The sequence below is a fragment of the Python bivittatus genome, unplaced genomic scaffold (assembly GCF_059951505.1).
Source record: "Python bivittatus isolate LINGU-HERP-01145 unplaced genomic scaffold, Pbiv_v1 ctg000080_np1212, whole genome shotgun sequence".
NCBI classification, from domain to species: domain Eukaryota; kingdom Metazoa; phylum Chordata; class Lepidosauria; order Squamata; family Pythonidae; genus Python; species Python bivittatus.
Genome location: NW_028277035.1, coordinates 7,090,355 through 7,106,024, shown reverse-complemented (window position 1 = coordinate 7,106,024; position 15,670 = coordinate 7,090,355). Strand labels below are relative to the sequence as shown.

General features: G+C 38.6%; 1 protein-coding gene across 3 annotated transcripts in view; it reads right to left on the bottom strand.

Annotated features, from left to right (window-relative positions):
* Nucleotides 1–15,670, bottom strand: part of TBCD (tubulin folding cofactor D) — a 183,534-nt gene that overhangs the window by 87,921 nt on the left and 79,943 nt on the right. For all 3 annotated transcript variants that reach the window (XM_088133455.1, XM_088133453.1, XM_088133454.1), the window contains exon 15: nucleotides 3,135–3,291. In XM_088133455.1, the coding sequence (XP_087989581.1) occupies nucleotides 3,135–3,291 (157 nt within the window). The remainder of the gene's footprint in view (nucleotides 1–3,134; nucleotides 3,292–15,670) is intronic.

Sequence of the window (15,670 nt, the reverse complement as noted above, 5' to 3'; positions counted from 1 at the left end):
GCTAACTGCTCTACATTTGAGCAGGGCATTTCCAATCATTAGGAGCCAATGCCTAGGTGAGTTTTTAAATTTTGTAAGCTCTAGTAGAACTGCAACAAAGTTTAAAATGTAAACTTAATAGGATTACAGCAGCAGTACTACATACACGTTAGATAAAATAATTACAAATATTTTGAATAATATCATTATCTGAGATCACTTGGCTAAACCTGAACACAAACGCAGTGCAACTATGAATTCTCAGAAGATTTGTTCAGAGCAGTGAACTGTTCTTTTCTAAAAAGATAGCAACAATTTGTTTGTGGCTAAACAGATGACTCTTCTCAGACAGAAAGAGTGACACACCTAAGGCTAGAACTAAGAGACAAGAAAGAAAAGATATGTGATTACTGTTACTGGCTGTAAACCAAGGTATACTAATACAGCTGAAACTGTGCGTCATGCTGCAAAAGTTCCTGATTCTCAACACAGAGCTTTATTGCTGAGCTCCCACACTAAATTATTACAACTGGAAAAGCAAAAAAACAACAACAACCCCAAAACAAAAAAACCAAAACTTTTCTCAGTGTAGAGCCACTTTAGCAGAAGAACTTTTTTCATAGGCACAGTTCCAGTTAGCTTCATAAGCACATAATGAAACTTCTTTGGGTAAATTTCAGACAGTCAACAAAACCTTTAGACTTTAGGTTAAAAAATTGATCTGGCAGCTATACCACATGTTTTAATTAAAAAATATTATTGAGATAAGATTATTTGCAATGATGTTCTTGTTACAGACTCAATTAAAACAAAAAGGATTTGTCATAAAAATCATATAAAAGTGTACAAATTATTGTGTGATTACTAAGGGGGTAAAGACACTGCGTTCTCCAGCAAGACTACCATAAGATATTTGATTCCACCTATAGAGTTTTTGTAAAATCTAAAGTTTCTGTGATAACATAAGTTATCAAACTGGCTTAATGCAGCTGATACAATCTGAACTACAGGACTGATTTTCTATAATATGATTTAAATATATTTGACTTCAAAATTTTCTCACTATTTATTTTAAAATTTTATGTTGCTTTGTGCCTCACTGTTGATTTGCCTTCTTTGTGAAATTTAGAGGTAAATTAAAAGACAAATGAACAAAAATGGGCAAATGTTAAAATTTATTTTGAAATTTTCAATGGGAAGAATGGGAAAGACATCTTGTGTGTATTTCTTCTCTTCTTTAAACTTTAGAAATGTTGTCCTTTCTTTTCTTTTTTCCCTTCTCTGTAACTTTCAAACAATCCGCTGTGTTTTTATATCTGCAGTGGTATGGGAGCTTTTCTTCTTGCAGCTCCTTATAGCTACACTTGCAGGGCTAAGCCAATGACCAGGAAATGTTGTTTAGTTACCTGACTGGTGCTGCATGGTCACCCGGTTTATTCCAGAATTGCACCTAAAGCTGTAAGATGGAGGAAGGTTTTGAACCCCTGTGAGCAGGCATGTGGGGCTTTAAAGAGAAGGGAAAGACAGAAAAGGAAATCAAACAGACTAACCCACTCTCTTGGCAGACAGAACAACTTCTCCTGCCTCTCCCAAGAATTTTTAAGGATTTTTTTTTAAACTCTTGGCAAAAAAGGCAGAAAAGAAAAACAATATTGCCTATTTTATAGGAAATAATAAATTCCTGAGTACAGGAGGCAGGATTTGTCCAAAATCAATGTATAAACTGCCTCTCATACCATGTATCTCCAGGTAATACACTGAAACATTTATTAGAGAGTATAAAAGAACATGAAATGCACAAAATAAGACAGATAAATATAATTGATGCCCAAATGTAGTGAAAATACTGTCATGCGCTACTCGGTGCCAAGGAGAATCTAGAGTTTAAGCATATGCCTAAATTGTAACTATGTTGGCACTTGGTCTATCTCCAGAGAGTGGTGTTTTCAAATAAGAAACGATAGGATGTAGCACAATCAAGAGGACCTCCGCTGATAATTGCAGAAGTTAGGCAGATCTATATTGGAGATATTCTTGGAGATGTTCTCTTATATATCCTGAACCCAAGTACTTCAGATATTTTAAATAATACCAACATCCTAAGTTTGGTCTGATGGCTACTTAATGCTATTGCAGCCGTTCTAACAGGGATATAATAAGACAGTAGCTTATATATTCATCTATTATACTAGTAAACAACTTTTCTCTGTAGAGAAAAGTTTACCTTTAAACAGTTTTCCTAAGATAAAATGTCTGCTTTATATCAGCAAGTATAAGGCCTACCTAAGCAAAGATTTAAATTGAGATTTAATATATCAAGATATGGTTATCAACATTTTTCCAGTTCTTTTATATTCAACACCAAATAACAATTTAAGGTCTTTTAAATATGTCATGAGACCTCTAAATGAAGCACAACTTGCAGAGGCTTCCGTGCCTTTTCTGCAAACAAAGGATAATATCTGAAATTGAGTCACATTATAGTAATACCTGTACTTATTAAATTATATTTTATTCTTTTTAAAATTCCTTTCAGATAAGGCTGATAGGTCAGGAGTTTAACCTAATCTAATCTGAAGTTTCCACTGAGATGGTAAGCCAAAAAAAGTTACAGTATTAATGTAAGAAATAAAATTTAAATTTAAAATAAAGAATCTTTGACGGGAGAAAAAAGTAAACAGTACATTTATTATACTTATAAGCAATCTTTTTTCTTATTCAATATTTTGCTGATAACATTGTAACTTTAAAAGCTAAACCTTAGGCAGATGCTAGAAAGTGTTATTTAATGTACAGCTAATGTAACTGTTTAGACTTGAAAAACAAATGGTATTTATTTTGCTAAAAACAGCATATTATGCACAATTCTGGTAAAAAGTAAAATGGCTTTCTCAAGGATAATTTGATAGTTTAAGAAGCCTATCATTGTTTCTTGAACAAAACGGAAGTAAAGCTGTAGATGTTCCAGAAATCCACCAACATGTCTCATTATTAAGAACAAAATATTCCGTAGGTAGAAGAAAGGGGGAAATTCTCGTGTGCTTTGTGCTAACTGTCTGACTTTTAAGTACCATTAATATGAAATGTTGTTACATTATTCATTTCCTGAGAACTCTTTTATTTAAAGAAACTGATATTTCATTTTAATAACTTACCTGGCAATCTGATTAACAAAAGGCCTCAGTTCTAAAGGGTCATAGGCACGAGCAAAAGCCCAGCATACATAACAAGCAGAATCCCGTACGTTGGAGCCAACACTGCAAGCTCCCCGCTTCTCATCGTAAGTCAGTCCTTTCAAAATCACAGGAACAACTGGAAATTTTAAAAGAAGGTACATGAAACATACACGAAACAGTTGTAGAACTTGATTCTGAGAAAATTCACAGTGGATTGAACTAGTTATCTTTTTACTAATTATTCAATTTATGGATGTAAGTCAAGTTTACAATATCCTAACAGATAAGACACTTTAAAGATACAATGGGGACTTCAGGATAGTGTATCTTTCGCACTGCAAGCTTTTCTATCCGCTGTTAATTAAAGAACAGGATGCCAATGGCCAGTAACCCTGATGGGTACAGATTATATATATCCTGCGTCACAAGCAGCATATTTTAGGTATACAGTAGCTGCTCTGGAATAACAGAACGCTTCATGACTGCTAGCTTTCTGAGTACAACTGGTTGACTACCGTGTGACTCAAATGCCGTCTCAAATGCCCTTTGGCATTAATCAACTGGGCTGCTTGTTTTTAGGCACCCCACAAATCTATATTGTCCCCAGTCCTCTACAGCAGAGTTTGAAGAAACAGAGAAACTGTACATTTCAGACAAATCCTTTTTGCAATTACATGTTATGCTGATAGAAACAGTTGAATTTCACCTAGTAAAACTAAAATTTAACAAAGAAGCAGACTTTGTTGTTGTTGTTGTTCTTTCTAAGCACAGTTGTTGACAACCTTTTTGGGCCACTGGGCACAAAGGAACTGAGTAAGCACACAGTGGATGAGATTAATTCCTCGTAGCCCAGGCTGCTCCAAGCAGCTTTGTCTTTCTATGATAGATCAGCATGCTTTCAAATAAAACTCTGAGTTGTAGCTATCTGTCTTTCTTATTTTCTAAGAATTGTGGTGGAGCCCATTACATAAATCGATACATAAAGTCCTGGTGAGCTGTTCTTAACAAACAAAGTAGTATGCAAAGTGTCCTGAGCTTGAAACTGCCCTAAATGTTTCAACTTCAGAACAAAACGCCTTGTGTCAATTTGATAAATAAATAAATGTTTTTAAATTCTGATGCCCACCAATTGGCTGATAGTTTTCTATTGTTTCCCACTGAAATCAGGGTTGGAAAGGTGTTATGTAAAAGGAATCAGGATTCTGTCCATCTGTCTGCCCACCAACAGAATGGGACCAAATACTGGACGGAAACCAGCAAAATAAATAAATAAAGTTTGAAGCTGCTTATGAGGAGAATTCTTTAAAAAACAGCCAATACAGCTACGGCAGAAACATCACTATAGCACAGCAGTTTGGAATGTTGGTGACTGCTCCGTTCTAAGCCCCTCCCTCTTCCCCCTGCTCCAGATCTGAGTGTACTGAGGCCATGCCATGCACACACAGACACAGAGACTCAACACAAGGAGTGAGTAGAAATACACACACACTCTGACTGAACACGTTATATTATTATTATTCAGAAGAAAGCAGACACCTTCTAAGGCCATCACTGGTAAAAGAATTGGAAAGAATTCAAGAACTTACACTCTGGTTGCTTTCCCTAACGTATTACCTTGTTTTGCCCCTTCAATCCATGGGATTTGAAGAATACATTAATCAGTACACCACAATCACAGGTTCCATCCCTACAACCACTCGCTGGTGTCAGTAGGTGCAGGAAAGGGTGTTGATGACAGAGTCAGTTAAGCACTTATTGCTGCCTATCTACTGGTGAGTTTAATACTATTCTGTAGTCTTTACAGCAGGTTAGAAGTTATGGGAAGTAATGTAATGTTGTTGTTCTTGTATGTTCCATATGTTTTGTTCTTTGTTTTTCAGGGAAGCTGCCAAATGCAAAAGTGAATATTGTAAATAATCACTTTAGATAATGCTGCTATGCTGTTCAGCTTTCAGGAAGTTATATTGAAAAAAAATTCTATGTTGCTTTTGTTATTATTGACCTTTCTGCATAGGTTTCTAAATGTGAAAAGTGTATATCGTGCACGTGGATTAGGAAGAAGCCTCCAGCTGCCAGCCAGAGATACGTATTTTTGTTGTCACCATGTTGTTTATGAGTTGCATTGTACTGAATCTGTTGCTGCAATCATTTCTGTGACAGTGCAGGCAAGCTATAAAACTGCGTTAACTGCTGTTTTCACGATTAAGAGGACTTTAAAAAATAGTATTTTTAAAGCTCAATTTCTGACTAATTAACCAGCAGGTGAAATGGTCATCAACATTAACCATAGACTACCATTTCACCTGTTCTGGTGGCCCTAAGATGAAAAACGAGGACATAAGGGACTTACTAAGTTCATATTATTTCCTATGGTGGAACAATGACATTATTTTAAATTTTGTTCTCCTGGAACACAAAAAGCTTGAAGAGGATTCAACAGAATACTCTGAGTAGGAATGTTTTGTTCCAAGATCAGAAGACAACTTCTATTTGTTTCATGAGCACCCTTCCTAACAATAAGGATCTGAAGGCAAGCGCTTGAAGATTTACAAGCTTACAGTAACGAGTGACAAGATAGAATTTGATATAACCCTAAGTGTTTTTAACAAAGGCATTTTCATAAGTGAGAAGAGGTAAGGAGCTAATCACTGAATGCTATGTATCAGCATACACACTTCTAAAGGCTTATGCCAGGGTTCTTTGGAATTCTGTTACCATTTTGCATAACCACAACCAATATTTCAAATGATAGTTCAAGAAAATGGGGCCCCTCCGATAAAAGTAGTTGCACATTTGATGAGTCAAATGATTCTTTAACATAGCAATTAAAAATAAAGTGGGGAGGGGCATATTTTAGTTCCAAAACATAACCAGCAACAGATTAGTTTAGACACATTCTCCAAAATTTAAAACCTTTCTATTATACTATAAAAAAAAGTCTTAGCAATTCAATAACCACCCAGCAGCTTGTGATTTTTTTTTTTCAGTTGAACAAATTTTTGAATTAAATCTTTCACACAGTTCTAATGGTATGCTGCCAAAGTCTACCAACTGCACGGGTTTCCCTAAAAAGCTTCCTCTTGGCATCTGCCAGTCAGGTTATATAGTTTAAACACAATGCTTACTGAACTGTAATTTAATCAACTGCTATAGCCTACAGAAACAACAGCTTGAAAGGGAAAGAAGTCACTTAATTTTTGTATATTCCTCACTTGGTCATGATTTGCCATCCAAATCTCACTGAATGAGTGAATACAGGGTAAAGGTGGGGAAGGAAGAGATATATGCATTTCACACGTCACATGTTTAGTAATAAATACAGCCCTGAAAAGAGTTCCACTCTCCCTGTTTTCATTAGAGGTTCTATGGTTTAACAGTTAAAAGACTGAGGAAATACATTCTCTCAATTTCAGTACTTGAAATAAGGGAAATGAACTACTTTAAGATAATACATGCAAAGCATCTTAACAGTTAAAAGCATTTTATGAATTATTACTATTATTATTAATTTTTCTTTCTGCTATGATGGAATGGAGAACACAGAAAGTTCTCTTATCAAGCCCTAGCATTCTTGTGGTTCCCCTATTGTGTCTGTAGCAGTGTTTAGAATCCCTCGTAATACTCATCAACTTTCAAGTCTGAAATGAGAAATGTCTATTTCTCAGTTGGTGTGGACACGTAGTCTGTGATACTAATAGCACTATTTTAAAATGCTGAAATATTACAATATACTTAGAGAGGCGGCCGGGGCCTTGGACAGGATCGCACCTTTGCGACCTCTCTTGCCACGTCGGCCCCGACACTCCCCGTGGTTTATGGAGGAATTGAGGGTGCTGAAGAGGGTTAAGAGACATCTAGAGCGCCGCTGGAGGAAGACACGGACTGAATCCAACCGAACACATGTTAGAGCCGCTATTAAGGCCTACATTGTGGCAATAAGGGCGGCGAAGCGCCAATACTTCGCCCTTATTGCATCTGCAGAGTGCCACCCGGTGGTCCTGTTTGGCATCACCAGGTCCCTCCTGGGTAAGGGGGATGTGGTGGTGCAGTTGCAGGGCCGCACGGAGGAATTTGCAGAGCACCTGCAGGATAAAATCACTTGGATTCATTCCATGTTGGACTCCGAGTGTGGTGCAGGGTCTGGGGAGATACCGGGGGATCGTCCTTGCCCAGTTAGCTGGGAACGGTTTGATCCTGTTGTTCCTGAGGAAGTGGACAGGATCCTTCGGTCTGTGAGGGCCATCATCTGGACCCATGCCCCTCCTGGCTGGTGAAAGCAGCTCGGGAGGGGACATGTGGTTGGATCCAGGCAATGGTTAAGGCATCCTTGCAGGAGGGAGTGTTTCCAGCACCCTTCAAAGAGGCGTTGGTGCACCCCCTCCTCAAGAGGCCTTCCCTGGATCCCACTGTACTGGACAATTTTTGTCCAGTCTCCCACCTCCCCTTCTTGGGGAAGGTGGTTGAGAAAGTGGTGGCTTCGCAGCTCCAAAGGGTCCTGGAGGAAACGGATTATCTGGACCCTTATCAGTCAGGTTTCAGGCCCGGCTATGGAATGGAAACGGCATTGGTCGCACTTATGGATGATCTCTGGAGGGAGCGGGATGGTGGTAGTGCGACCATCCTTGCTCTCCTTGATCTCTCAGCAGCGTTCGATACCGTCGACCATGGTATCCTATTGGGACGGCTCAGGGATATGGGGGTGGGCGGCACAGTTCTGTGCTGGTTCACCTCCTTTCTCCGGGGCCGATCCCAATCGGTGGTGATAGGGAGCGAGAGGTCCCATCCTCGGCCCCACCTTTGTGGGGTGCCGCAGGGTTCGGTTCTCTCTCTGCTCCTTTTCAACATCTATATGAAGCCGCTGGGTGAGATCATCCGTCATCATGGATGAGATATCATCAGTATGCTGATGATATTCAATTATACATTTCCATCCCTGGTGAGGTAAGTGATGCCGTTTCCGCCCTCTCGCGGTGCCTGGAGGCTGTGAGGGTCTGGATGGGGAACAACAGGCTCCGGCTGAACCCTGGCAAGACAGAGTGGCTGTGGGTTAATGGCTCCTCTGTATCCGGGATGTTGTCATCCTTGGTTCTGGATGGGGTAGCACTGCCCCAGACAGACCCAGTGTGTAATTTGGGGGTCCTCCTGGACTCATGACTCCTGCTTGAAGAGCAGGTGGCAGCCGTGGCCAGGAGGGCTTTTGCACAGCTTCGGGTTGTGCACCAGTTACGCCCTTTCCTGGATCGGGATGCCTTGCGGACAGTCACTCATGCCCTCGTTATCTCCCAGATAGACTACTGCAATGCGCTCTACATGGGGCTACCCTTGAAGAATATCCGGAAGCTTCAGCTGGTCCAGAATGTGGCCGCGCGAGCAATTTTTGGGGCCTGAAAAAGGACCCATATAACACCTCTGCTCCGTGAGCTGCACTGGGTACCAGTTTGCTTCCGGGTCCAATTCAAGGTGTTGGTTATCACCTTTAAAGCCCTACATGGCATGGGGCCAGGCTACCTGAAGGACCGCCTCGCCCCCACGATCTCTACCCGTCCCACCCGATCTCACAGAGAGGGCATGCTTCGGATCCCCGCGGTAAAAGAACTTCGATTAGCGGGGTCCAGAAGGCGGGCCTTCTCTGCTGTGGCCCCCGCCCTTTGGAACATCTTGCCCCCGGAGGTGAGACAGGCTCCCTCACTCCAGGCCTTTCGGAGGGCTTTGAAGACCTGGCTCTGCCATCTGGCCTGGGGCAGGGAGGGAGGATATCAGAAATGGGGTTGGCTGGCCCCTTAGCGGCCTGGTGTGGCCCCCATCGGCCTCTTGGATTTTTTAGTTTTTTTATTTTTTAATGCTTGGTTTTTATAACTTTTAATGGTATTTATGTTTTTTAGTGTGTTGTAAGCCGCCCAGAGTCCCCCATTGTGGGGAGATGGGCGGGGACAAATTAAATAAATAAATAAATAAAATAAACACAAATACAAAAAGAACCTCTGCTTTATACTTTATTTTAGTGTATTATGCTAAAGAAAAAACACAAATACACACCACAAAATTAAAGAATCCACAGAATCCCAACATCAATAAGTACTGTTTTTTTTAAAAAGGCCTATAAATTGTGTTATAAATAGAACACCAACACCACCAAAAAAAGTTGCTTACAACCTTCTTCCTTGTCTCTAAAAAAGTCTGCTTCCTTGTCCCTTCCTTTCTCTAAAAAAGAATGTTGATGAACAGCACATATTAGCGACCTTTGCTGCCAATCAAGGATAGATCTCTCCTTCCAATGTTGTTAGGTACCCAACAGCAGGATGGTTGTAATCAACTTCTACTGATCATTCTCTGAGGGATCAAATATATGTAATGCATTTTTATTGTTGTATTAGCCTCATTTTAAGGCCAAAAGGATTTACTTAGACCATGTCAAATGCAGGGGTCCCAAACCTACAGTCCTTCATACATTGCCTTCCAGATTTTTCTGTGTGGCCTGAACCATATTAACACACACAGCAGGCGAGCAACAGCCTGAAATAGGATGACCATTTGCTGATCTCAGTTAGGCACTATGGAGCCTTGCTAAGAAGACAGCACAGCTCTGGGCTTAAGCAGATAAGCTGAGGGGCTGCTACATTCCTAGCTCAGTATCCAGGTTCTTGTCACAGCTCAGGTTGGTGCTTGTTGGCTCACCACTGGGTGCAAGGAGCTGTGGCAGTGGCAATGGTAGGGGAAGCGGGCATCCCCACTTGCCTTCCTGCCATAGCCTTCTAATTACTTCCTAGTGTCTTCCCTCTGCCAGCCCCAGCCAGTGTCCTTCAGGGGCCTCCATGTGCTCCATACCCATTAGTCAGTTGCAAGTGAATGGCAACTTTGAGAAAGGTGGTCAGAGGCAGCAAGTAGCAGAAATGGCAGCATTTCTCAGCAATCCAGATACACTTGGCTGAGAGGGCAGCCTATCTTCTGATGTGAAGGAGGATGGAAGGCCATTCCTACCCAACTGGCAAGAACAAGGACGCACTTCTGGCTGTACTCTGCCACTTGGGGCTAGGGAAAAGACAATGCTGCATTCTCTGCTGAGCTCTCCCTCCAGGGATCTTCCTTGTCCATTGCCCAGGGCCTGCACTTGATTGGCAGGCCCTAGCACATCACTGGCCTATTTGCTTTCTAGAATTAATTTTAACCCTATTCCTGCATGTCCCAAAGGAGCTGGTCCTGGTTTCTGGCCACTTTCACCAGTCTCAAATTTTAAATTTGATTTGCAGCCCCAAACCTCCATGCTTCTCCATTAATAACAAATACAAAACATGAAATGTCATTTTTTTTTCCTTGTGTGACAAAATGTATTTATTTAATTTAATAAATTTTAATTATTATTTTTTTAGCCAGTTTTATGTTAAAATTATCTGGACAGGACATTCAAGCTCATTAGTCCAACACAGAGATAATATGAATTTAATGAACTTCCTTATAAGCCATAAACAATGCCTCCAAAATCTTTAACTGAGGTGGAATTCATTTTATTGACAAACAAATCTCTCTCCCAATCTCTCTCACCAACAGCAAATTCAACAGCAAGAAGGAAAATGAATGGACAGATCAAATTTCCTGGTTTGCTACGGATTGCTCCTCTGGAGAAGAACAGAATGGCAATTACCATAAATTATCTTAAAAGCTCCATCTTTTGCACTAGGAAAAATATGCACTATTACCACAAAATAGAGATAAAAGAGATCTAGCAAAAAAGAAATGGGAAAAAAAAGCAACCTTTTTTAGACACCTGAAAATACCCATTAACACAACAATTAAAGAAATGCAAAAAAACAAAAAACCACCCACACAGATTACTCTCCATGGGAAAGCCACACAGCAGAACTAATAGCTTGGTATTCTCCTCTACGTTTTTTGGGAAAAAAAAAAAAATAACAGCAATAGCACTATCCTGAAAAATGTAGTTTAACAGGTTCTTCAACATGTTGAATAAATTGTTAAAAAAATGAATTTAACTGGTTATGCAGGAACATGGAAAAAGTTCCCGCAGGCATTTTTTGAGAAGTATCATACTACCTCTTGTGAAGATTAAACATTCCTACTACCAATATTAGAGCTTATGCAATAGCAATTACAAATTAAAACTTGTTCATTATGATAGTGCAGCTTAATTCACTATATTGGTCTGTACTTAAGAAAATATAAGTCAAGATTGAAAATACTTCATAATATCAATTTGACCACAAGTGTCAAATAGTATACGAACATTTCTTTGGTCAACTTTCATGAGCTGAGAAAGAAAAGCAGAAGGCATTTCAGACACTATGTGTCTATTTTATCTGCTCATCACAATGGATAAATATTACCTCAATGAAGGCAAAAGTACTTTCAGTATCAACTGCTTGGTTTTGTGAGTAGGAAAGTACTACTGAACTTAACTTTTGCTTGTGGATGTCCCAGAGGCATCTGACCAGCAATTATGGAAGAATACTACTATATTTTAGGTCCAATCCAGCATAACTTGTCTGCATTTTATTGATGTATGCCTCCCAGAGTCATAAACTATGAGTTGGGCAGTCTTACAAATTTCTTCAATAAAACATAAAAATTCAGTCAAAAACCATCAGTGACTCCAGACAGCTGACTGTGAGATTTCCTAGGTATTTAATTAGAAGGACTTACACCAAGGGAACCTTTGACCACCACTCCCAAACTGACTAATGAACAATGTGTATATGAAATTCCTCTCCACAAAGAATGGAGCCATTTTATAGGGAAATTTAACTTTTGGCAATTCATTTTAGGATTAATTGTTATTCTAAACTTATAGACGTCATTGTTTTTTCTTCCTTGGTTCAGTCCACGCAAGAAAAATTGGTTTGTAGACATGAGTTTCTGAGTTTACTATTTGTTTAGTCAGAATCAGCATCCGATACCAAGAAAGGTTTATAATAGGGCTTAGCAATACTGTCTTTGTGGATAACATTCTACCTGTAGACATCTTCTTCTGTATCTGTGAAGTGACCTATGATTTTGTATTATTGATTAAAACAAACAACAACACATGTCAATGAGCACTTCAAACTTAAGAGCAGGCCTCCAGTGTCCTGTTATTTTATTCCACAGAATACCACTGGACCCAGTGGAACCCAAGCACATTCTTGGGATCAAGGTTGGCAGATCATGAAGCAAAACTGATCACCCAACAAACAAAAGAGATGGAATAGGTAGTCTTAACTACTACTGACTTTTAGAAAGAGAGGTTTAGGTATGGCAATGGGGCAGTGAGAGAAAAGTTTGGGATGGTTTGTGATCCAAGACTATCATTAGAGAGCAACAACCCAAAGAGACTACTGGGGATATTCGGATTGGGGTAGGGAAGACTAGAGGTTAAACTGGTATGACGAAAGGGGAAGAACATATCTGCTATGAAATGATCCAGGAGGAGAATGGGGCAAGCTGAAGTGTGTGCACTGGGAGTATGGAGCATGGACAGAATGACTGGGCAGGGAAAGACTCTATCTGCTATGTGTTCATGATCTTAAGAAGGTGAATTGCTTTTAGTCTCACAGGTCTGTCCTACATGAAATTGTTTTTTCCTACTCAGAAACCATTTCTGCTTTATAATTTTAGATCAAATTACTATATCCAATATAGCAACCATTTGGTATTCATGAGACTTCTTGAACATTTAAAATGAGGATTACTACTCCATATAAACTGGTTCCTATTAATTGCAAGAATGCTCTGTTCTGGGAAATTGATAAGACCTAAAATCAGAGAAAAAAGGAGAAAGAAATAAGAACTGAGGAGAATTCCAATGTACTTCTACTCATTAGCGTCAAATGCATCAGAACATGTACTAACTAGTAAAGAATTCTTACTACTACAGTTGCAATGGAGCAGGTCACTGAAGGTAAATTGCAAGAGATGCTAGATGCAACATTAATAAAGGGTATATCATTACTAATGAGTGATTAGAATGCAAAAAGTGAAGAAATCAAAGAAGAGTAATCAAAGCAAGAATTTGATATGGTGAATGCAACAATGCAAGAGAAAAGTTAATCAAGTTTTGTGAAAAGAATTATTTATTACTAATACTTGCCTCAAGCAACATACTCAGACTACAAATGGACATCACTGGATGGACAGAAACAAATTGATTCTATAATAGGAAACAGATGATGGAGAAGTCCAATTTAATCTCTCAGACATTTCTGGGTATAAATTGTGGAAAATACTGAATTACTGGTAGCAAATATGCAAGGTAGACTTAGAAAATTAAAGAGACAAAAATGTACCAGCAAAATATGTTCTGGGGGACATACAGTCAAATTTAAGATCAGTGTAAGGAATCAGTTGAAAATGCTTAGCATATGTGAAAAAAACCCATTCAAGGACCTATGGGAAAAGATAAGTGTTCTTACATTTCAATCAAAAATGTTAAGGAGTAGGGGAATAAAACAAAAAAAGAAAAATGAGAGATCTTTTTAAAGTCAGAGCATTCACTGGAAAATGTATAGCTAAGATGAGAATTACTCTTGAGAATGACAGAAGAGACTTAATAGGCAAATGAGATTAAAGGAGCATGGAAAGGCTATACTGAAACTATTGTAAATTTTTTCAGAATGATAGGAACATTTGTAGAGAGACAATATATTTAAGACAACTAGAAAGTTGTCAAAAAAGAACAGATGCAGATGAAATGCTCACTGTATATCTGCAGGACTAGAGAAAGTTAAAATAACTTTTATTTTATTTACTTAACTGTTCTATATCAACAAATATGGAACAAGATTGTGTGGTTTAAACACTGGAACAATTAATATAATATACTTGTAGTAAAGAAAGGAAATGGGGCCCACTTCAATCTAGCATTATCTGTTGTATTATCACTTCCAAAAATAGCAAGGAAAGAGCAAGAGGACAAAAATGATGGATCTTATACAATTTTGATCAGGGTAGTTTTTCAATGTAATTAACAGTAGAATAAGGAAATGGATAAACAAAGAAGAAAGATATTCTAGAAATACCCAGTACTATTTTAAAATAATTTTACAGCTATATGACTTGATATTTAATGTAATCATATACTAATAATACTTAATGCTAATGAAGTATTCAGTCCCTAACATCTAGACTCTAAACTAAAAGTTCAAGGTTCAACATTTGGCTTAATTTGGAGACACTCCTCATTCTTGTTTTGCTTTCCCCTGTTTTTATAACATTTTGCTTGATGACTTCTGAAAAAGCTAAAAGTTTGTAGGTTCATTTGCACTATTTTGGTTGTTGCTGATAAAAATATTACACAACTATGGATTTTAAAGTTATGGCAATTCATCTGGAAAGCTATGATGAAAGAGTATTTTGTTGTTCTGTTGGAATGTGAGTAAGGGATTAATCGACCACTTTCTTTTTAGGAAGAGAACAATAAAACTGAGATAATTGAAAAAGGTGGCAGGGAAATGAGAAAGGCAGTTGACAGTTGGACCAGATAAAAAGAAGTCAAAGAAAACAAAAAGGGGAGAAGAAGAAAAAATGACATCCCTTGCAACAATCCAATCATTCTATAATTAAGCAGGGGAAGGAATTTTGTTGTTATATCTGTTTAGAGAGAAACATCTTATCATGTCCTCTACTATTTGTTCATATATTATTGTTATTAAATAACATTTAATTGTTTATGATCAAATGGTCATATAAATAAATGAGAGGCATGATACAAATACCTGGAAGGGAAGCAACCTTGAAATCAAGTCTGCCCCCAAGGAAGAATAGAAAGAAAAAGTATAAACAAGTAGAAGAATTATGTGCAATGGCCAGCTTCCCCATCTTTTTCAAGTAGAGTAGCCAACGCCAGCTGAAATTAATTTTGGAGAACCATCATCCAATAATGTGTAATAATTGTATATGTGTAATTGTATATGTGTAAGCATATCATATCATGCATGAGTGTGTGCATGTGCGTGCGTGTGTGTGTGTGTGTGTGTGAGAGAGAGAGAGAGAGAGAGAGATGTGTATCTGCCAAAAGCCTCACTCCAAAAGACGGGCAGGTTCCTGAATAAAACAATTAGTTCATATAACTGAAGTAATATTAATTAATACTGGAGGAGAATGAGGGGAGAGGAAAGAGAAGGGAAGGGAAGGGAAGGGAAGGGAAGGGAAGGGAAGGGAAGGGAAGGGAAGGGAAGGGAAGGAAGAGAAGAGAAGAGAAGAGAAGAGAAGAGAAGAGAAGAGAAGAGAAGAGAAGAGAAGAGAAGAGAAGAGAAGAGAAGAGAAGAGAAGAGAAGAGAAGAGAAGAGAAGAGAAGAGAAGAGAAGAGAAGAGAAGAGAAGAGAAGACAGAGAGAAACCCTGGTGAGTGTTCTTTAACTCCTTTCCTCAAATATCTATTGTATTCCTGTTGACTTCTATAAAATCGTCATGGAAACAAATGGAAGTCATTCCTTCTTTCAATGCTATTGAATCAAGCCAAATCAGACTCTAAGGACTCCAAAACATGGAAAGAAAACAAAAAATCAACTGTAGAATAAAAACATAAGA